Source organism: Sinocyclocheilus rhinocerous, unplaced genomic scaffold (genome assembly GCF_001515625.1).
Source record: "Sinocyclocheilus rhinocerous isolate Xijiao unplaced genomic scaffold, SAMN03320098_v1.1 scaffold1467, whole genome shotgun sequence".
Classification (NCBI taxonomy): Eukaryota; Metazoa; Chordata; class Actinopteri; order Cypriniformes; family Cyprinidae; genus Sinocyclocheilus; species Sinocyclocheilus rhinocerous.
This window is the reverse complement of record NW_015647960.1, coordinates 1,045,838-1,068,421: the sequence shown is the minus strand read 5'-3', so window position 1 is coordinate 1,068,421 and position 22,584 is coordinate 1,045,838. Positions and strand designations below refer to the sequence as shown.

At 34.0% G+C, this 22,584-nt stretch overlaps 2 protein-coding genes across 2 annotated transcripts in view; both read left to right on the top strand.

Annotated features, from left to right (window-relative positions):
* The window catches only part of LOC107709507 (AN1-type zinc finger protein 6-like), an 11,489-nt gene extending 10,796 nt beyond the window's left edge, over positions 1 to 693 (top strand). The window contains exon 6 of the mRNA XM_016514000.1: positions 310 to 693. Within this exon, the coding sequence (XP_016369486.1) occupies positions 310 to 458 (149 nt within the window). The 3' untranslated portion in view covers positions 459 to 693. The remainder of the gene's footprint in view (positions 1 to 309) is intronic.
* Positions 694 to 2,645: 1,952 nt separating this feature from the next.
* On the top strand, positions 2,646 to 21,823 carry LOC107709488 (fumarylacetoacetase-like). Its single transcript, XM_016513979.1, has 15 exons — positions 2,646 to 2,810; positions 3,299 to 3,409; positions 3,504 to 3,625; positions 4,225 to 4,274; positions 6,461 to 6,551; positions 8,340 to 8,437; positions 9,798 to 9,850; positions 10,795 to 10,894; positions 15,969 to 16,099; positions 19,221 to 19,296; positions 19,400 to 19,446; positions 20,090 to 20,111; positions 21,024 to 21,036; positions 21,115 to 21,293; positions 21,395 to 21,823. Exons 1-15 carry the CDS (start codon positions 2,646 to 2,648, stop codon positions 21,469 to 21,471), a joined length of 1,335 nt encoding a protein of 444 aa, XP_016369465.1. The 3' UTR covers positions 21,472 to 21,823.
* The last annotated feature ends 761 nt before the right edge of the window (positions 21,824 to 22,584 follow it).

Sequence of the window (22,584 nt, the reverse complement as noted above, 5' to 3'; positions counted from 1 at the left end):
TTCGCACAGTCTGAGGGTCCTTTAGTTGCTTTTTTGCAAATTCTAAGTGTGTTTTCATGTGTCTTAACTGAAGAGAGGATTGAGTTTGGCCACACCGCCATAAAGACAGTGGTGTGATAAAGTCAGTGCAGTGGTGTTTGTCCTTCTGTAGTTTTCTCCTATCAATATATATATATATATATATATATATATATATATATGTATCGTATAATGAAACTTTGCATGCAACAGGCTAGATTTTAAGACCCGACAATTTGACTCAAATATTGAGAATATTGAGCTAATTTAGCTTTTGTTTCTGTCTGACAGGCTTCGACTGCCGGTGCGGACACTTGTTTTGCAGCATTCACAGATACTCAGATGTTCACAACTGTAGCTTTAATTACAAGGCTGATGCAGCTGAGAAAATAAGGAAGGAAAACCCGCTTATCGTCAGGGAGAAAATCAAGAAGATTTGAGCTGAAGATCGCAAAGATGTTTTTTTTTACCCTTTTCCTTGAAACCTTGAATTGTGCATGCTACAATGAAACGCATACGCAAATTTATTTTGTCGCTTTGTTTCAATTTACCTCTCAAATTTATTTACTTACAAAATACTGTGGTATGTAAACAGCAAAATATTTATATAATTAGTAATTAAATTTGCATTAATAAATGGGTTTCAGTTCTCATATGCTGAGGCGACCCGGGTGACCGTGCGTTTCTGGTGATGAACAAAGCTTGCATGTGAAAACATTGCCAGAATGAGTCTTCTATTTTTATTTCAGGTTTTTTTTTCAATAACGATTGTAAGCAAGAAAATGAAATTATTTACTTAATATAAAAAAGGATAATGTTTTATTATCAATTACTGTATTTGCTGCTTCATCCTTGGTTTAAAAAACTAAGAGGTTTATAAGTCATTTCAAATATACAAATTATGTTTGCGACTGCGGTCTCTGGTTTAACAGGTATTTTGCACTTCATTACAGACTGTGATTTACATTTTTCTTATAGCTCGTTTATTAGAGTGAGTGAAAGTTGCGAGTGGCTTTATTTATGTTTGTGTATTCACTCACTGCATTCATGCTCAATAAAGTTTTACACATCACACTGTAGTAAGCGCTCTAGTGACTCAGTTTAGCCAAGTTTACAGTCTCCCTAGTTTGTTTACTTGCATTATATGTCTGTGCTATTAAAAGCAGAGTAAGTGATTTCTGGTAGCCAATGTTGATATTTGAAATCACCAAAACAAACACGCCCCTACCCCAAAAGGGTCTTGCCCATTGTGATAGCTCCGCCCCACATATACGTACGCAACCCAGGCAACGATTAGTTCTGTGAAACAAAGCAAAACCAATGTTACACCGTGTCTATGGACGTGAGCGGCGCAACAAATCCCCGACAGAAAACTGCTGCCGGGTTCCATTTATGACGTGCTGACACACATTTCAAATGGTTTTCAACGGTCGTTTGATCGCGTCCAGTGTAGGCAGACTTTAGCTGTTGTAGACACGGTGTTACTCACCTATTGAGAAGAAACAAAGCAACCTCGGCGTCCGATTGCAGGCCTCCGCTCCTCGAGTTCTCTCCAGCGCTGGAAAGCTGATCCGATATTTACACGGGTCCTACTTCTTGCCTTATCGTTCCGCAGACGTTTTCCTCTTTTGTTTTTTATCCGCCATCTCTATCTTTCTGTCGCTCGGCTCGGCTAATGTCCGTCCCATGCACTGAACACGCTCTCCTCCACATCACGAGTAGACACGCCCCTTATTGCTGATTGGCTACAAGTTTGTTTTGCTATTCGGCCCGAATCAGTTTTCTAAGTGTTTTTGAAAAATCACATACCCTGCCTTTAATGTTAAAATTCATCATAAGACTGGCGTTTAAGGGCAACACTGCTGCAAAATCTTGCTATTAGTTTTACGCTGCAATGTTTAAAGGTACAAAATATTACTATTGTATGTTTGTTTTCCGACAGCAAGCTGAACACAGTCATTACTACATCTGTGATATCACGGAGTAGTAACAGCAACAGTACATTGTAGATTATGAAACTTAATAACGAAACGAAAGAAAAACACACCCATAGCACGCGCACACAAAAGCTGAAGTCATCTGCATAATATTTTAGTCTGAATGCTGAACAATTATACCTTAATTCATTCTTATTATGATACAATACTTGCCTTTCGAGTGCTGTTGTAAATGATCTTTTACATAATGCATGAATTTGTATGATTTTTGCTTAACCCTGACTTACAGTGGGTATAGAAAAGAATCACCCCCTTTAAAATAATCACATTTTGTTACTTTGCACAGTTTGTTTTATCCAGCTGTATTTACTCAGTGCAACTTATATCATCCAAGTGAAAAATATAACAACACCAACATGGAATATGTTTATTCAGTTACTTCTGTCTATACAAAAAACTTTCTCGTTAGACAATGTTTTTATTAGGTTGTCACATAAAAAACGTTCCTAGAACATTAGGAATTAGTTCGAATAATGAAAACCATACCCTATAAGTAACGTTCTGCGGTTGTTACTTTTCTGCTGAGTCACGTCGAATAGACGAAGTGTACTTGATGTAGGGAGGATAGAAGCGGGCGTCTCTGATGGGCTCGCCGCTTCGACACGTGAGGCGGTAACTTTCATAATTCATATGTCTCAAGTGAACATCTGGATGAGGTTACTCGCGCTGCTCTTTATTCTGAGGAGTATTTCAGAGTACGACTGCAACTTCAAAATGTCTTTCGTAAAAGTGGAGGAGAAAAGTGACTTTTCTTATCACAACTTGCCTTACGGAGTTTTTTCCACGCCGGATAATGTGAGTACACGCTTTATGTAGTCCTGGGAATGACAGTATGTTTGGTTGAACTGAATTAACAAAGTCTTGCTATGTAACAAGAGCGCGTTTTAACTTTATAAAACGACTGAATGATGTTACTTAGAATATTATTTCTTCCATTGCATTTCTGTGTGGACACAAGGTTTCAAAGGTCAGAATGCACACTGAAAATCTAAAGTAAACCTTTATTGTCAACAAAGCTTTTATTGGCTTCTACAATATTGCAAAAGTATAATGTGTATAAGTATTAAAGGTTACTATATATATATATATATATATATATATATATATATATATACACACACATATATTATTTGAACGTTGAGCATGTAAAGTCTTTTGGAACATCTATAATTATGCTGGAGAACATTATGTGTCATAAAAGCAAATACATTCTAAAATCCATGCAAAATTCAAAAAGTCAACAAGGTCCTTTCTTACTTATACCACATATTTGTATAAAACAGTCCAGGCACAGAATTGGCGTTGCTATTGGAGACCAGATTTTGGACCTCAGTGTTATCAAGCATCTTTTCAATGGACCGGCTCTTGGACCCCATCAGGATGTTTTTGAACAGGTGAGCATCAGTGTAGTTTTGTATTAAGTTGGATTCTTCTGCATCCTTATGCTTTTTTTTTTCTTCTTCTTCTTCTTCTTCTTCTTCATCAAAGCCCACACTCAATGCTTTTATGGCTGTGGGTTATGATGCTTGGAGAGAGGCGAGAAAGTGCCTCCAGATGCTTCTAGCTGCAAACGAGTCCACGCTGCGTGATGACGTCAGTTTAAGAAGCCGGTAAATGTCCCTCCTACGATATGGATATTTCAATTGGTTACTGTACTTCTTACTGTATATTACTAAGTATGCACTGTATACTGCCTATATGTGACCCTGGACCACAAAACCTTTTTAAAATTAAGATTTTAAGAAAATTAACCAAAGCAGCAAATACTGATTACAAAGAAACAATTTCATTGGACATTTGCCCAATTCAGTTACAAATATTCGAAATATTCATGGAACATGATCTTTACGTAATATCCTAATGATTTTTGGCATAAAAGAAAAATCGATCATTTTGACCCACACAATGTATTTTTGGCTATTGCTACAAATATACCCCAGCGACTTAAGACTGCTTTTGTGCTCCAGGGTCACATATGTGGAACTGTACGCATTTATACATTTGTCATTTTTTATTTATTATTTTATTTCTTTATATAAATGTATTAATTTATTTATTTAAATCAGGAAGCTGAAGAAAAGTTTTATTTATTATTTTATTTATTTATTTAATATTAATTTACAAAATTATTTAAATCTGGAAGCTGAAGAAAAGTTCCTTATGGCATTGTGTGTGTGTGTGTGTGTGTGTGTGTGTGTGTGATTTCCAGGGCTTTTGTTCAGCAGACTTCTGCAGTGATGCATCTCCCAGCTGAGATCGGTGAGTGTGACCGTGAAACAGACGGCTTTAACTCTGGGCTGTATTTCATATACAACTCTTGTTTCAACTCTTTTCTTCAATATAGATTTAAAGTTAACATGACATGCCTTTCTCAACTTCCATTTTTACTTCCATAATCTGATATATTTCAGAATAAAACAGGATATTCATCTAGACAAAATGCACAGTGAGACTTGATTTTATTCATAAAGAATTGATTGGATCATGAAAAGTGGTGTTACATACCAGAATTAAGCCTGGTGTTGAAGAGCTGAAAAATAAGAGGGATTTCTGATGAGTGCCGAAAAGCAAAGCTGAGGCGGAGCAGGTTATTACATTTTGATGAAAGATTATAAAGACTATTTTTTTTCTTTGGAAAGCATGCACTGATGAATAATACATACATCAGCACATTCCTGTTGACTTTAAAGCAGTCAATGCTGTCTGAATTTGACTAGTGTCACTAAAACTGTCCTGTAGAGGCAGAAGTCATGGTTCTGTTCCATAATGATCACTAGAGTGCACTGTTCACTAACTATAGCTGTCAGAGCCATTCACAAACCCTCTCTCATGCCATGAAAGATTGCAGCCTTCTGTTTGTTGTGCATTATGGGATGTTTTCCTACGTTTTTTTTAGGATAGCACAGATTAAAAAAAAAAAAAGTTTCTACTGGATAAACATTTATTAAAAACTTGTCACGTTTTATTAAATTCTTGTCAGCGTTGAATTACTTATGCAGTTATTTGAGCATTTATTATTATTTATAGAATATGTATTATTATATCTTTTGAAAACTTTGTAGTTTTTAATGCTTAATACTCTTGTAAGAAATGTAAGATTAAAGTATAAAAATCTCCCATTGATTTACATTGATAGAATGCTGATCAGATTCAAAATGTATCTGATAATGATTTCATGATATTATTAAATACTGAGTTCTTGATTGGTCTTTCTTGCACAATTTGAGCATATAATTGCATTATGAGCAGATAGCTGCAGGTGCATGGCCAAGAGGAGTGCCTAAATACAAGTTAAAAATCTAGTGATTATTGAATGAATGTTTCTTTTGTAAGTTTCTGGATGTGGGAAAGTTGGAAGACCTTGTAAAAGGTGGTTTTAATATTGACTTGATGAAGGAGTTACGGGATAGTTCATCCCAAAATTTACATTTAATTTTACATCACCAGTCAGAAGTTTGCAATAATAATAATAATAATAATTTCTTCTTTTTTGTTTTTGTTTTTGAAAGGTCTCTTATGCTCACCAAGGCTGCATTTATTTGATCACAAAAAAAGACCAGTAATGTAGTGAAATATTGTTACAATTTAAAATAACTGTTTTCCATTTGAATAAATTAAAAAATGTAATTTATTTCTGTGATCAAAGCTGAATTTTCAGCATCATTACTCCAGTCTTCAGTGTCACATGATCCTCCAGAAATCATTCTAATATGCTGATTTGTTGCTCAGTTATTCATAGTTATTATTGGTGCTAAATGATAACTAATGGTTCTTATTATTATCATCAGTAGTTTTTGCTGTTCAAATAGAAAACAATATTTTTTTATTGTAATAATATTTATTAATAACAAATATTAGTGTTTTTACTGTATTTTTGATCAAATAAATCCAACATTGGATTAAAAAGAAAATTTTAAAATCTTAATTGTTCCAAACTTTTGAACGGTAGTGTATTACTTTTATGTAAATAATTTATTTTTGTAAATGTTGTTCTTTTATTCCAGCTGTTATTCCATTGCATTACTTTCTTTCTTCCCTGAAACACAAAATAAATAATCTTTACTCTCCACTGGGGCTCTGAAATCACTTTTTTAGGAACATTGCATCAGATTTTGCATAATTTATACCAAATGTCATTAAAAACCAAATGTCATTAACCAATTAAATACTGAAAATTGAGATTTGAGAGCACCAGCGGAGGTGGCGGTTATCAGTGAATATAAAAAACCCCCCGGAAATTTCAGTCATAAATGTATCATTTATTTTCTCACACAAAGCAAGAGGATTAGTTATTGATGACAGAACTTTCATTTCTGGTTGAGGTATTACTTTAATGTAGTGAACTGAATTATGACACAATAAACCTGAGCAGAAGTCTGACAAGTCTGACAGAAGTCCCCCGGGTTTTTCTCCCATCATCTTTTATTCTCCCTTCTCTGCAACAGGCGACTACACAGACTTTTACTCATCGAGAGATCATGCCACCAACGTTGGAATAATGTTCCGTGGAAAAGAAAATGCCTTGATGCCCAACTGGTACGTGACAGCCTATTAATATTCCTCACCCTCTTAAATACTAACATCCGAAGCAAGCGTGCAGCCGAATCAATTCAAGTTTTAAAGACCCAGCAAAGTTCCTGTAAGTTATTCCCGTAAACACTAGCTTTATTCTTTCCTAGCGTACGCCTGTCAGGCTAAATAATGCACCTGCGCATTTTCCAGCTCGCTGTGAAAAATGTCTTTTGCAATAACTATTCCCTCCGAAACAGAACCGTATTTCTTGTCACATTTTCACTTACAAGGCCCAGAGAGGGAGTCATTCGCCCGAAGACAGAACAAGGACTCGTGTGGAAATGAAGAGGGAAGTTTTCTGAAATTTAATTTCAGCAGCTCACCTACCTGAAGCTCCCCTCGGCTCAGTCAGTCTGTCACCGCACCGGGCCTTTCCAAACACGTGTCACTTCTTCAGGAAAGAATGAGAATTAGTCTGGAGGAAAATCTATAGTTGATTTACATTGGGCTTGAAGCCGCGGGCCTGAGCTGGGCTTTTGTGGCCGGGGTGAAATTTGGAGTAGGATTTGAAATGAAACGTTAAAGAAGTAGGTCGCAGAGAAGTGTAAATTCTGTCAATATTTACTCACCCTCATGTCACTCCAAACCTGCATGCTGCTATTTGTTCTGTGAAACACAGGAGAATTTTTGAAGAGTGTTTTTGCTCTTTTCAATGCAAAGAATTTCAGTTCTTTGCTCGAGGAGTATCTAATATAGTGAAATGGATGTTAAATTACTACTAAAACTGTGTACGATAATTTGGAGTGATTATGCATAAAAACCTCTTAAATTCAAGTATTATCCTAGCCGGAAATGTATATACAGTACTTTAAAAACCAAGGTCAACTATTTATATTTACCTCCGTTGAAAGCATATCTGACACATTATTGTATAAAGAAATGCCATCATTGTGATTAGGTAGAGAACATATGTTTTTTTAATGTGATAAATGCTTAATATTTTGATTCCTCTGTAATAAATAATTAAATGATTTGCTATTTATAAGAGTTTTATGTGGAAGCCTAAATGCATAATATTTAGGTTATCAATGTGCATTTACTCTAAATATTAAAGTGGAATTTATTTACATATTCATTTGTTTTTCTTTTGTTGTTGTTTGTTTTTTAATATATATATATATATATATAAAACAATATATATGTGTGTGTGTGTGTGTGTGTGTGTGTGTCTGTTACGTATAATCATAACTGAAGGCTAAATCTTACAATATTTCAAAGTTTTTCCATTAAAGCCATTATTTGTCATCCGCTGTTCTTCTTAATGTCTTCTTTTATGTTCTGGAGAACAAAGCAAGTCATGCAGGTCTGGATTAGTGCAACATAAGGAGGCGTAAATGATGACAGAAATGTCATTTTTGGATGTCTTGATCTGAATGAAAACAGCATATCCGTGTGACGCAGCTGACACAGAACAACATACGCTGTTTACATCCAGCTGATATTCTCCAAAATTGCACCAGGGTGATGCGGAGGAGACGAATTGTTGAATAAAGTGTTTTTTGGGGGGGTTTTTTGCGCACACATTTCAGTTGCGTTGCTGTCTATGCAGGGTCAGACAGCTCTCAGATTCCATCAAAAATATCTTAATTTGTGTTCCGAAGATGAACGAAGGTCTTACGGGTGAAACGACATGAGGGTGAGTAATTAATGACAGAATTTTCATTTTTGGGTGAACTAACCCTTTAAAGGATGCAAAATTCACCCAAAAGATGTGTTGTGATAAAGGGAATGACATTTTATCTTGTCCTGTAGGCTGAGACTGCCAGTAGGGTATCATGGGAGAGCTTCATCTGTGGTCGTCTCTGGAGCACCAATCAGAAGACCTCGAGGACAGATGAGACCAGACGCAGGTAAACAAAAGATGGTGGATAAACCACAGACTCATCAACACAAGAAGTTCCTCTGCTGTAAATTTAGAATTTATAAAAACTGAAAATAAACTGTATTGTTTCTGTTTGATTGTGCTTAAAGGAATAGTTCACCCAAAGATGAAAATTTGCTAAAAATGTGCTCACCCTCAAGATGTAGATGAGTTTATTTCTTCATCAGAACAGATTTGGAGTAATGTAGCATTCAATCACTTGCTCACCAGTGGATTCTCTGCAGTGAATGGGTGCCATCAGAATGAGAGTCCAAACAGCTGATAAAAACATCACAATAATCCACAAGTAATCCACACCACTCCAGTCCATCAATTTACATCCTGTGAAGTGAAAAGCTTCCAGCTAAAATGCGAGTCCTCTCTCCATAATATTGATTCTCCAGTGAAAAAGTCACCTTGTCTGAATCAGGAGAGAAATATGCAACAGTCCAAAACTGTTGTAAACAAAATATGCTGGTGGATTTTGATGTGAGAGGACAACGGGAGATTAGCATTATTATGGATTATGGACTCATATTTTGGCCAGAAGTGATGGTTTAAAGTTAAAATGCCTCAATGATAGATATGTTTCTTACAAACACACAGCTTTTCACTTTTTACAGTATGTTAATTGATGGACTGGAGTGGTGTGGATTACTTGTGGATTATTGTGATGTTTTTATCAGCTCTCATTCTGACGGCACCCATTCACTGCAGAGGATCCAGTGGTGAGCAAGTGATGTAATGCTACATTTCTCCAAATCTGATGAAGAAACAAACTCATCTACATCTTAAACTGACTGAGGGTGAGTACATTTTCAGCAATTTTTTTCTGTCAACTATTCTTTTAATAGCCATTAAAAATATTTACAATGCAAAATAAAATCTTAATGGTCCTAAAACAGGCTTTGCTTTTGTTGCAAAATATTATGAAGTTAATTATAGCAGTTAAGTGCACATTGCAGTATTCTCTGTGTGAATAATGAGTTGTGCATTAACATATGGCACAGTCAGCACATTAACAAATAACAATATGTGCATTTGCCTTTTTGCGTCATAGACATCACAGCAATAACAGGCTGATTAATGGCAGCATGTTTCATGAAAAACCTCCATGTAGCTTGGAATGATGGAGCTGTTATGATATTTTCCCATACGTTAAATGATTGCTCTCATTGGTCAGCAAACCCGCACCGCTTATTATTACAGCCTCTCTTGAGAACTGATCTGACACGTGTTTAAGTGGTGACTATAAATATTATGCAGATTCAGTCTGTAATGAACTCTGCTGAGAAATACATCAAAACAGCTGTAAATCTGTTTGTTTCATAACTATGTTTCTCTTTCAGCTCAGCCGCCCATCTTTGGACCTAGCAAGCAGCTAGATATAGAGTTAGAGATGGTGAGTTAAAGTGTTATTTGATATAGTTCATTAGTTTATTAGTTCAGCATGTTATTGTGAGTTGTTGCTGATTCAGTCCTGTGCAGCGATGATATAAGGAACTACAGACTTGCATAGATCTCGATCCTTCCCCATTGTTCCCATAAACAAGGCACGTAATCTCAAGAGAATGTCTTTACAAGAAATGTACTTTCAGTGGAAATGTTTCCAAAATTGCACTCAATTTGTCACTTTCTCCTTGCAGTAATGCTATGTTATTCTGTTGTCGTTTATACTGTATGACTTGGGTTAGAACTAAGTGATAAATCTTGATATTTTGCAGTTGATATTTGAAATTTATATATATATATATATATATATGCGCCCTGAAATGGCTTAAAAGATGAACAGATCATTTTAAACCAAACAGCCATTGTAGCGAATGCTGGAATGCTGTAGATTCAGAATGTTTTAATTAAATGTATTAAATACTTAAACTAATTTAAAAAATTGATGAAATCAGTAAAACTCAGTTAAAATAAATGTTGTCACCAAATATTTAATAGTTATTTCCTGAACATTTAATAATTGTAATTCATATGCAATAATAAAACAATAAAAATTATGATTTTAGATGCATCAAACCAGCTTTCCAGTCACTTTTTAGTCTACAGTGGCTTTGCAATAATCAAAATGTATTCATGTAATTTATTTGTGCAACTGTAAAAGCAACCAGAAATGTAATGAACTTATAAGTGGTGCGAGGCTCTCTGTTATTTACTCATGCACTTATGTGCTACTTGGATAACAATGTATTATTTAATCTCTGTGGCACCTTGCCTTGCACTAGCATTCTGTGTGCTTATGCAGATACTTGTCTCTAAATATGCTGCAATATTCTAAGCATATAAGTTTAGGATGAGATATGCTGATATTATATATTTAATGTGACATTTGTCTTTCAGGCGTTCTTTGTGGGAAAAGGGAACAAGCTGGGAGAGCCCATCCCAGTGGAGAAGGCTCACGAGCACATCTTCGGCATGGTGCTTATGAACGACTGGAGTGGTGAGAACTAACATCTGCAGTGCATATTCTCTTAAATCATCTATGATGTTAAGCTTGTATAAGCTATATACTGCAACACAAGTGTGAAAAACAAATGAAATTTGATAGTGAAAGAAAAAAGGTTGAATTCCATACTTTAGTATTATCATGTATCTATACTGGTATGCGGGACATTTTAAAGAAGTTCACGTCATTAAACCATATTAAGTACTTTACATTGATTGCATTTTGTACTACCATATTGCCACAAAAAAACTCAGTCTTGCTTTTCATTTGTCTTGTCATGTCCAAACAAACACAGTGAAATATTATTGTAAATCTCAATTTATGAATCATACCACAACTCGGTTTCACTTGAGAGAATTTTAATGATATCTTGCAAGGTTTCTTTAACTGTTCGGAGAAGCCTGGCGCAGTGAGTCAGACGTGGCGTGATCTAGCGGTGTTTCCCAGTCAGGCAAGGGTGGCATTTCTGAGCAACAACTGCTGTTAATTCTTTTTATTAGTCCTCTGTCTCTTCCTAAAACTCAGATGGCTCCTTCTTGAGCACACTAAACACATTGCATTTTTATGAGCCGTTGAGCAGACTTGGGAAATGAGAAACACTTTTAGGGCGAGGAGGCAGAGGGAGAGGCTTGGTGAAGTGTGCATGCCAAACTACGTCAGTTTACACAGCATCTGCTTAGCTGTTCAGTTTCCTTTCACAGAATGCTGTTTTGTAGCAGAGTAAGTAAAACACAAGTCTTCTGACTTTTAATGGTTTGTGCCAATCCAATCAAAAAATTTAATGTGCGCAATGAAATATTGTCTGACATCAGTAAGAAACCATAAAAAATCAAGAGATGTTTGGAAACCAAAATTGTACATTTTAAGGATTTTTCATTTACTTTTGTACTTTTGTTTGTTTTTTAACATAAATGCATGTGCATTATTTTGCACATGCGTTACTGTATTGCTCTGCTGCAAAACTTGCAAAGTGAGAGAAATATTATATAAAATATTTAAAAATGAATTTGTTCAATAGCAAAATGCATCAGTAAGTTCTAATAAAAAATGTTGTTTGTAATATAAAAATTACAATGTACTATTTTGCCCATTTGTTTGTTTATTTACTGCTCTGTTGAAAAGTAAGATAAATATGATATATTAAACTTGTAATGTTCAATATTAATATGCATCGATAAGTTGCCATTTAAAAAATGTACTATTTTTCCCAATAATTGTGCATGTTTATTTACTTTTTATGTATTTTATATTTGCCGTTATTTTGCATGCATTACTGTCTTGCTCTGCTCCGTTGCAAAACTTTGTGAACTACATAGCACTCCTTGCAGTAATGCTATGTTATTCTGTTGTCGTTTATACTGTATGACTTGGGTTAGAACTAAGTGATAAATCTTGATATTTTGCAGTTGATATTTGAAATTTATATATATATATATATATATATGCGCCCTGAAATGGCTTAAAAGATGAACAGATCATTTTAAACCAAACAGCCATTGTAGCGAATGCTGGAATGCTGTAGATTCAGAATGTTTTAATTAAATGTATTAAATACTTAAACTAATTAAAAAAATTGATGAAATCAGTAAAACTCAGTTAAAATAAATGTTGTCACCAAATATTTAATAGTTATTTCCTGAACATTTAATAATTGTAATTCATATGCAATAATAAAACAATAAAAATTATGATTTTAGATGCATCAAACCAGCTTTCCAGTCACTTTTTAGTCTACAGTGGCTTTGCAATAATCAAAATGTATTCATGTAATTTATTTGTGCAACTGTAAAAGCAACCAGAAATGTAATGAACTTATAAGTGGTGCGAGGCTCTCTGTTATTTACTCATGCACTTATGTGCTACTTGGATAACAATGTATTATTTAATCTCTGTGGCACCTTGCCTTGCACTAGCATTCTGTGTGCTTATGCAGATACTTGTCTCTAAATATGCTGCAATATTCTAAGCATATAAGTTTAGGATGAGATATGCTGATATTATATATTTAATGTGACATTTGTCTTTCAGGCGTTCTTTGTGGGAAAAGGGAACAAGCTGGGAGAGCCCATCCCAGTGGAGAAGGCTCACGAGCACATCTTCGGCATGGTGCTTATGAACGACTGGAGTGGTGAGAACTAACATCTGCAGTGCATATTCTCTTAAATCATCTATGATGTTAAGCTTGTATAAGCTATATACTGCAACACAAGTGTGAAAAACAAATGAAATTTGATAGTGAAAGAAAAAAGGTTGAATTCCATACTTTAGTATTATCATGTATCTATACTGGTATGCGGGACATTTTAAAGAAGTTCACGTCATTAAACCATATTAAGTACTTTACATTGATTGCATTTTGTACTACCATATTGCCACAAAAAAACTCAGTCTTGCTTTTCATTTGTCTTGTCATGTCCAAACAAACACAGTGAAATATTATTGTAAATCTCAATTTATGAATCATACCACAACTCGGTTTCACTTGAGAGAATTTTAATGATATCTTGCAAGGTTTCTTTAACTGTTCGGAGAAGCCTGGCGCAGTGAGTCAGACGTGGCGTGATCTAGCGGTGTTTCCCAGTCAGGCAAGGGTGGCATTTCTGAGCAACAACCGCTGTTAATTCTTTTTATTAGTCCTCTGTCTCTTCCTAAAACTCAGATGGCTCCTTCTTGAGCACACTAAACACATTGCATTTTTATGAGCCGTTGAGCAGACTTGGGAAATGAGAAACACTTTTAGGGCGAGGAGGCAGAGGGAGAGGCTTGGTGAAGTGTGCATGCCAAACTACGTCAGTTTACACAGCATCTGCTTAGCTGTTCAGTTTCCTTTCACAGAATGCTGTTTTGTAGCAGAGTAAGTAAAACACAAGTCTTCTGACTTTTAATGGTTTGTGCCAATCCAATCAAAAAATGTAATGTGTGCAATGAAATATTGTCTGACATCAGTAAGAAACCATAAAAAATCAAGAGATGTTTGGAAACCAAAATTGTACATTTTAAGGATTTTTCATTTACTTTTGTACTTTTGTTTGTTTTTTAACATAAATGCATGTGCATTATTTTGCACATGCGTTACTGTATTGCTCTGCTGCAAAACTTGCAAAGTGAGAGAAATATTATATAAAATATTTAAAAATGAATTTGTTCAATAGCAAAACGCATCAGTAAGTTCTAATAAAAAATGTTGTTTGTAATATAAAAATTACAATGTACTATTTTGCCCATTTGTTTGTTTATTTACTGCTCTGTTGAAAAGTAAGATAAATACGATATATTAAACTTGTAATGTTCAATATTAATATGCATCGATAAGTTGCATTTAAAAAATGTACTATTTTTCCCAATAATTGTGCATGTTTATTTACTTTTTATGTATTTTATATTTGCCGTTATTTTGCTTGCATTACTGTCTTGCTCTGCTCCGTTGCAAAACTTTGTGAACTACATAGCACTGCATGCATGACAGACAAATTGATAGAAATATTATATTATATATTAAACATTTTTCATCATTTGTTCAAACATAAAATGCATCACTAAGTATCACAAAATGCATCACGAAGCAATTTAAAAATCGACTATTTTGCCCAATATTTTTGTGTATTTATTTACTTATGTACTTTTTGTGTATTTTATATTTGCCATTATTTTGGACATGCATTTGTGTTTTCGTTTCAATGACAAACTGTCTCAGGAATGCTTATGTTTTTTTTTTGGCTGCTTCCTTCCAGATTTTACTTTACATTCAGTGTTTTCTTCCTTGCATTTTTTTTTTAGAAAACCTCTCTTTTCTCCTCCAAAGTTCCTTCCTCACCAGAAGCGAGTTCCAGTTCTCATTTGAAACACATTCCTCAGAAATGCTGCATGTCTTCTAGCGAGAGTCTGTCAGAATTATGCAGAGGGTAGATATCTGTATGTTATATGAGTACAGCTCCAGAATATCTTGTGCTGTTTGGAACAGTTCGTGCAGAGCAGAGCGATGCCGTCTTGATGGTGTGTAGTGGCGTCTCTTTGGCATCTGTTCTGCGTAAGGCTGCGAGAAATAATCTGATGCATCAGTCTGGATGAGATTTCTAGATAAATTAATGGATTTGAATCGCAATGAATAAATAAAGAAATGAGATGGATAAAGAATAACAATGCTGTGAGGCTGCAGACTTTATGAAAACTTGCAGTTTCAAATTCAATAATCTCGTCTAATGTGACTGAATTTATTTGTCTGGACAAAAGCTTTATTGGGCTTATTTTGCCAGCAAATTTTGGTTTGGAAAATTGAATTATATTGCATTGTAATGTATTATGGTGAAGTGTGAAAATTTACACTGCAGCAAATTATTCCTTAATTAATCAAATTGTAGAGTTTATCTCTAACACACTGTTGCAACTACATAGTCAGCATTTTGAGGGATCATATGCACACTTCAACTACACAGGCTGATACACAATGTTCAAAGATGCCTTTTTTTAAGCCAAACTGTAAGGCAGCATTGCATGTGTGACAGACAAAGTGAGAGAAGGATTATTATATATATATTATATATTAATAAGATAACCAAAATACGTCAATAAAACTAGTTTTTAATTTAAAAAAGTACTATTTGGTCAATATCTGTGTGTGTTATGTATGTTTATGCTTATTGGAGTGTTAGAATGTTGTGTCTTTAATGGAAAGTTCCATCTTAGAAAGTAGCTGCCTATGTAGGCTGTAGATATCAAGGCAACTCACTGGGATTTGGAACACAGCCTGTTTGTGCATGAGTAGTGATGTGTGCAATGAATAACTGCACATTTAATTTGAAAAAACTAATTGAATTTAGTCAAAGATGAGGAAATAGCACAGGTAATGATCCATCCTTGCCAAGATTCAGGCAAGCAGCAGAAGAGATAAAGTTTAAAGAGAGTGTAAATGCATCTAGTTGTTCAGGACTCATGCATTTAAACTGTTTTCAGCGGGGTACATGTTTGAAAGAAAGTTTGTAGCCCCGCAAAACTCACTGCCAGAATGCCAGTGCATGATCCGTATAGGTTACTTACTCTATGCAGTGTCTTTATCTCTTTTATGTTGCAGCTCGGGATATCCAGGCTTGGGAATATGTTCCATTAGGTCCGTTCCTGGGCAAGAATTTTGGGACCACTATCTCGCCCTGGGTCGTTCCCATGGAAGCACTGATGCCCTTTGTCGAGCCCAATCCGGTCCAGGTAAATTGGGTCAATTCTAAGTGTAGGAGTGTGAATATTTTGGGAATGGGATGACACTATAAATACACACAGTCATTTATTACTGCATTCCTAATGGGTTGAAAATAGCTGCATGCACAATACATCGGCATCTGCTTTTTCCTGTTTATCAGTAACAGTCTATATTGGATATTTTATAGTTTCCTGTTTATCTTTTATGTTGCAGCTCGGGATATCCAGGCTTGGGAATATGTTCCATTAGGTCCGTTCCTGGGCAAGAATTTTGGGACCACTATCTCGCCCTGGGTCGTTCCCATGGAAGCACTGATGCCCTTTGTCGAGCCCAATCCGGTTCAGGTAAATTGGGTCGATTCTAAGTGTAAGAGTGTGAATATTTTGGGAATGGGATGACACTAGAAATACACAGAGTCATTTATTACTGCATTCCTAATGGGTTGAAAATAGCTGCATGCACAATACATCGGCATCTTGCTTTTTCCTGTTTATCAGTAACAGTCTATATTGGATATTTTATAGTTTCCTGTTTAGTTTAAGATCATACTGTATGTGATGCCTTCCAATCTCTATATGCTATGTATTAAAAGACTTAATTTTTCAGGTTTTGGCCATTTGCATTTTTACTTATTTTAAGATTGTATTGTAGCATTTCACAGGGACAGGTTAAGGTAGATTATGGAAAAAGTATTTGAGAGCCCCTTCTCTTTAAATGCACAAGATGAATATTTATCCATATAATATTCATTTTATAGGCCATAACATGAAAATAATTGTCAGCTTATTGAGACTTTTTTTTTTAAATAATACTTTTATTTTGTAAAGATGCATTAAATTGATCAAAAATAAGAATAAAGACTTTTAAATTGTTACAAAAAATCTATTTCATATAATTGCTGTTCTTTTGAACTTTCTGTTCAGAGAATCCTGAAAAGGCACAAAAATAACAGTTATTTGAAATTGTAATAATATTTCACAATATTACTGTTTTATTGTATTTTTTTTTATCAAATAAATGCAGCCTTGGTGAGCATCAACTTTTCAAAAATATTTTTAAAAACAGGAATAAATCACATTTTAAAATATATTCAAACAGAAAACAGTTATTTGAAATTGTAATAATATTTCACAATATTACTGTTTTATTGTATTTTTTTTATCAAATAAATGCAGCCTTGGTGAGCATCAACTTTTCAAAAATATTTTAAAAAATCTTACCGACCCCAAACTTTTGAACGGAAATGTATATTTTCAGCTTATTGTCTCTTTTTTTCTGTTCATTTCCAAAACCTGCTGTCTACTACATATATAGACAGCATCCTTACTGAAGCTAAACCTTATAAGTGAATGATTTGGATCTCTCTACATAGGCAGCAGCTCCGTGTGTCACACAAATAGCCCTTCTTCATGCAGAACGGATGGGTGTCTTTAGAAGGCAACATAATCATGCCTCTTTGGTAGAAGCTCTTTGGTGCCTTTAAAACGCTGCTTGCATAGGCTGTGGACAGAGTATCCGATTAGCACCTCAGGAAAGGCCATTGCAGACTCATTATCTTTACAAATGATGGTCATAGTTCAAATTTATTCAACTTTACAGTCCTGTTACAGCTCTGTGGAACGGACACTTCATCATCACAGACGGCAGAGTGCAGACTTTGCATATAAGCGGGAAATGAGACGTGCTAAAGGCCTTTCTTTGAGTTACTGCTTTCCTCTTTCTCTACAACATCCAGCGAATGAGGCAAAAACACATCTATATTCTCTTTTTACGCATTTATTTGTTGGATCAGTGATTCTCAATTGATGGGTCGCCACCCAAAAATGGGCTGCAGGTCTGTTCTGATGCTTTAAGGCTAATGTAGTTTTTTATTTGCAGAAGTTCAACATGAGTTCTTAGATTTTTGTAACAGCAAATATTTATTGACTGTAATACTTTTTGTGCAACTGGCAAAAAAAATGGAATCTTAGGTTTTAAAAATAATTTTAAATGTTTAATATGTTTAATATTTTAAACCAGTTTTTATATTTTCCATTTTTATTTTAAATTAAATTTTTTTAAGTTTTAGTAATTTTGTTCTTTTTTTTTATGTTTTTGTAATTTTTAGTATTTTAGTTTTTTTTATATGTCTGCAGTTTTTATAAATTTTTATTTCAGTTTTAGTTTTTAGTTATTTTAGTACATTAAGTTAAACTAATTAAAATGAGAAATATTGCCTTGGCAACAAGCTGAAATAGGTTTTTTTTATTTTTATATTAAGTTTTATTTTTTTATATTTTTATTTTATTTCAGTTAATTTTTTAATTCAAGTAACGAAATGTTTTTTAATGGTTTTAAATTGAGTTAAATCAAATAACCATAGTTTAAATTCATTTATGAATTTCATCTCCATCACACAGCATTTTTCTCATTTCCATCAATCAGCAACCCAAATAATGTACACAACAGTGTTATATTAGTATCAATGGTATTCCATTATAGTTTTTATTAATATTTTTAATTAGATTGCATTTTTGTATTTTCTTTTTTCACTCATTTTCTTTAACATGTTAGAAATTTTATTGTGCATTTTTGTTGTTATTTTAAACAAAAAAAAGTATTTTTTATTTATTAGTTTTAGGTATTGTAGTACTTTAGCTTGAAAATGAGAAACACTGAGAAATAAATGAGAACAAGAAATGTTGTCTTGGAATAAAATCTGAAATAAAATGTTTTTATATTTTATTTTATATCAAGTAACGAAAATGTTTTTTTTTCTGTTCTTAGTTTTAGTTAACGATAATAACCCTGACACACAGCAGCAACAAATAAACATATATAAAACATTAAATATAAGAAAATATTAAAATTAAGGGTCCTCAAAATAAAAATTGTGCATAGATAAAACTGGTATATTTATTATTTATTTATGTCTGATTGCACATCAACATTTAAATGGCTTTTTTTACCTGCATAACTCTGTAGCTCCAGCAGCTGTCTGGACTATGTGAACCAGACAAACCTTGACTTCCTGATGCAAATATTGAGTTCAGATGTGCCTTTCTGCCTCCATATGTACTGCCTGAGTAGACTTCATTTTTCAGGTTTTGGCTGAGATGTGTGCTCAGTTTTCTTCAAATTATTTTTCAGGACCCTGTGCCTCTTCCATACTTGCGTCACGATGACCCCTATACGTTCAACATCAACCTCTTTGTCGCTGTGAAAGGTGTGTGTCAGTATCTGTAACATCTGTCTGTCATTAATGTGCATATGCTGCATGTTACAGTGCTCAGTCTTGTTTTCTTCTCGTTTATTTCTCATCTGTTCAGGTGAGGGGATGCGAGAGGCCGTCACTATTTGCAAGTCCAATTTTAAGGTAAGAGATAGTTTTGCATTTGTTTTGCATTGGCACATTGCAGTTCCAGAAGTAACTCATACTGACAACTCTTACTGTACCCATTTGATTATACATGAGTTTCCCTGAAAAAGCTCCAGCATGAACCAGATATTGAGCAGGAAAGAATCAAAGATGGCATAGAGCAATTGCATAAGGCAATGATAAACATACTCTACACAAATATGCAGAATGGCTGGCCAACATAGTGTAAGCGTTGAGTCATACTGGGACAAGAAACAACAAAGAACTGATCATTTGGGCCAAATAAAAATGTAACCCTGCCCTTTGCACCCAATAGAGATTATTTTCATCCCCACTGGAATTGTTTTGTCGTTTTCTGTGCAAAAATACACACTCTTGCTGTTTATATGGTGTCTGTTTACGATTACCTGATTTGCATAATTCCATTAGTGAATCAGGCACTTAAACATCACAGACTGTGCAGAGCAAATAAACAAAGCTATTCATTCTCAGTGCCTCTGTGTTGGGCTCCTTGTGTTATTGGTTCTGGGAGAAACCCATTCCATTTCCATGCTTTCTGTATCGTCACATGCAGAGAAAGCCATTTTCTCATTTAGTAACAGACAAGCAGGTGCGTGTAATGTGTTGTGTGTCTTCTCAGTACATGTACTGGTCCATGAAACGTGATATATAGAATACATTAAAGAAACACTTGAAAAAGAAAAAAAACTCTTGATGTAGATCTCGTGATCTTGAACTCGTGATTTAGATCAAGGCCTAACGAGTCAGATCAGTTCTGAAACCTTAAAATAAGAATTTTATTCATTTTATTATTTATTCATTTAAGTAAATATCATGGAATTCATATTGATATTTTTATTCTAATTCAATGTTAATTTTAATAAATATTATGATAAATATATTATATATAAATAATATTAATATAATATAATAACATTATATAATGAACATTAATTATTACATGTATCTATAATTATTAATATATATTTATATTTTGATATTAGTATTAAATATAAAAAAATTGGTAAATAAACTGGAAGACACATTTACATTTTGATATGTGAACCATTAAATCCAGTAAATAATATAATAATTAACATTAATCATTCATTTCAACTGCAATCAATAATATTAATAATAATTATAAAAAATTGCAAATGTTTGTCTTCTGTAAAAACAATTGCTTGAGAAATGAACATTTATACTTAATCTGTTATCTCAATTAATTCTGTAAATGATATAATAATTAACTTTAATTATTTAATTTTAACGATTAATTATAATAATAAAAATAATTAATTTAGGTAAATAAACTGGAACACACATTTATATTTTAATATTATTTCAATCTTTTAAATTCAGTAAATGATATAATAATTAACTTTAATTATTACATTTAACTATAATTAATATTTTTTTAAAAAGCAATTCAAGTAAATACACAGGAAGCTACATTTATTTTTTTATATCATTTCAATCCATTAAATTCTGTACATAATATAATAATCAACATTATTATTTATAAAAAATATTATTTTAAATAAATGCACTGGAAGACACATTTATATTTTTAGATCATTTCAATCAGTTAAATTTAGTAAATAATACAGTAATTACCATGAATCATTTGAACTGTAATTAATAAAATAGTAAAAAATAATTAAGAAATATGTTTCTGCATAGAGCTGTATTAAATAGTACTGCCTCTGTATTTGTGTGCATGAAGGATCCAGAGAGTTTCGGCTCTATGCTGGAGCTCTCATGGCGAGGATCCAAGACTATTGACCTCGGCGATGGAGAGACAAGGACCTTCCTGAAGGACGGGGACGAGGTCACTCTCACAGGTGGGCTTTTAGAGTCTGCGTGTGCATGTTTAATGTTGGAGAGATGTCTGTTGATGGAAATATGATCTCTGTTGTGTCGCTTCTGGACTCTCTCTGTGCAGGTCATTGTGAGGGTAGGGGCTATAGAGTGGGATTCGGTCTGTGTGAGGGGAAGATCCTTCCTGCCCTGCAACAGTGACGCTGCTCTCTGTCCGTCTGTCTCTCCTTCTCTCCTGTAAGCCAGACAAAACAGCCATGCATTCATAATTTCTGAGTAAAACAAGATATTCGATAAGAAATAATGTAGGGTGGAACTTGATTTTATCCATCGGGATTGATCGGATTGTGAAAATTGGTCATTAAATATGAAGGAAAATGTAAAAGAACTTGTTTCTTTAGATAACCTTTGAGATCTTAGGAAAATATGTCGCTAAAATAGTAATGCGTCATCTTTATTGGCTTCCATATGCTTGAAAACAGTCATTCATTTCTGCAATTCAACTAGTTTTTGCAGAAATGACACATTTGAATTGCTTTGTCATTCTGTGTTACTGAAAAATAATTCAATAAAGTTACTGATTGCTTTTAAACTGTCTTAAGTCATGCTATTTTATTTTATTATGTCTATAAATCATTTGGCCATTCCATGTTGCTGAGCTAATGATTTGATACAATAAAAATACATCACACCACACAAATATTGGGTAAAATAGTACATTAAGTAATAATAATTTTTGCTTTTCAGTATTAATTGAATGAATATATATATAAAGGAATTTCTCTCGTTTCATCTTGGAAGCGTTTTTGTACTGCAGTGAATTCTGGGATTGCAAAGAATGCATTGCAAAGGTAATAAAACAGAGCCAAAAAGAATATATAAGCAGTGTGAGTAAAAAAGATAACGTATAACATTATAACTGGATATGTGATAAACAAGATGTTTAATGTCATTGCTACCTCCATCATATTTGAAATGCAACTTGAAACTGTAGGATTCATGCAGCAGTGTTTCTTCTTGCAGTTGCAGAGCCAGACTGTCAGGGACTGTCAAACAGGTAAAATAACGGGTCACTGCTTGAGCCTTCTGTCTGTGATGGTGGGTTTGTCTCACATCACCACATCATTAGCAAGCCTTTCAAAGCTTTTGAGTGAAGTGAATGATGCTGTAATTACTGTCCGGTCCAGACTGAACAGGCCTGATGTGTGTATCAAATAAACTGATGCTCTTAAACTCGGGAAGATTAAACAGTGATTAGAGGTGCTTGTTAAATTGAACATTCACTGTTTTTGCCATTGCTGTTTCATGTTAGTG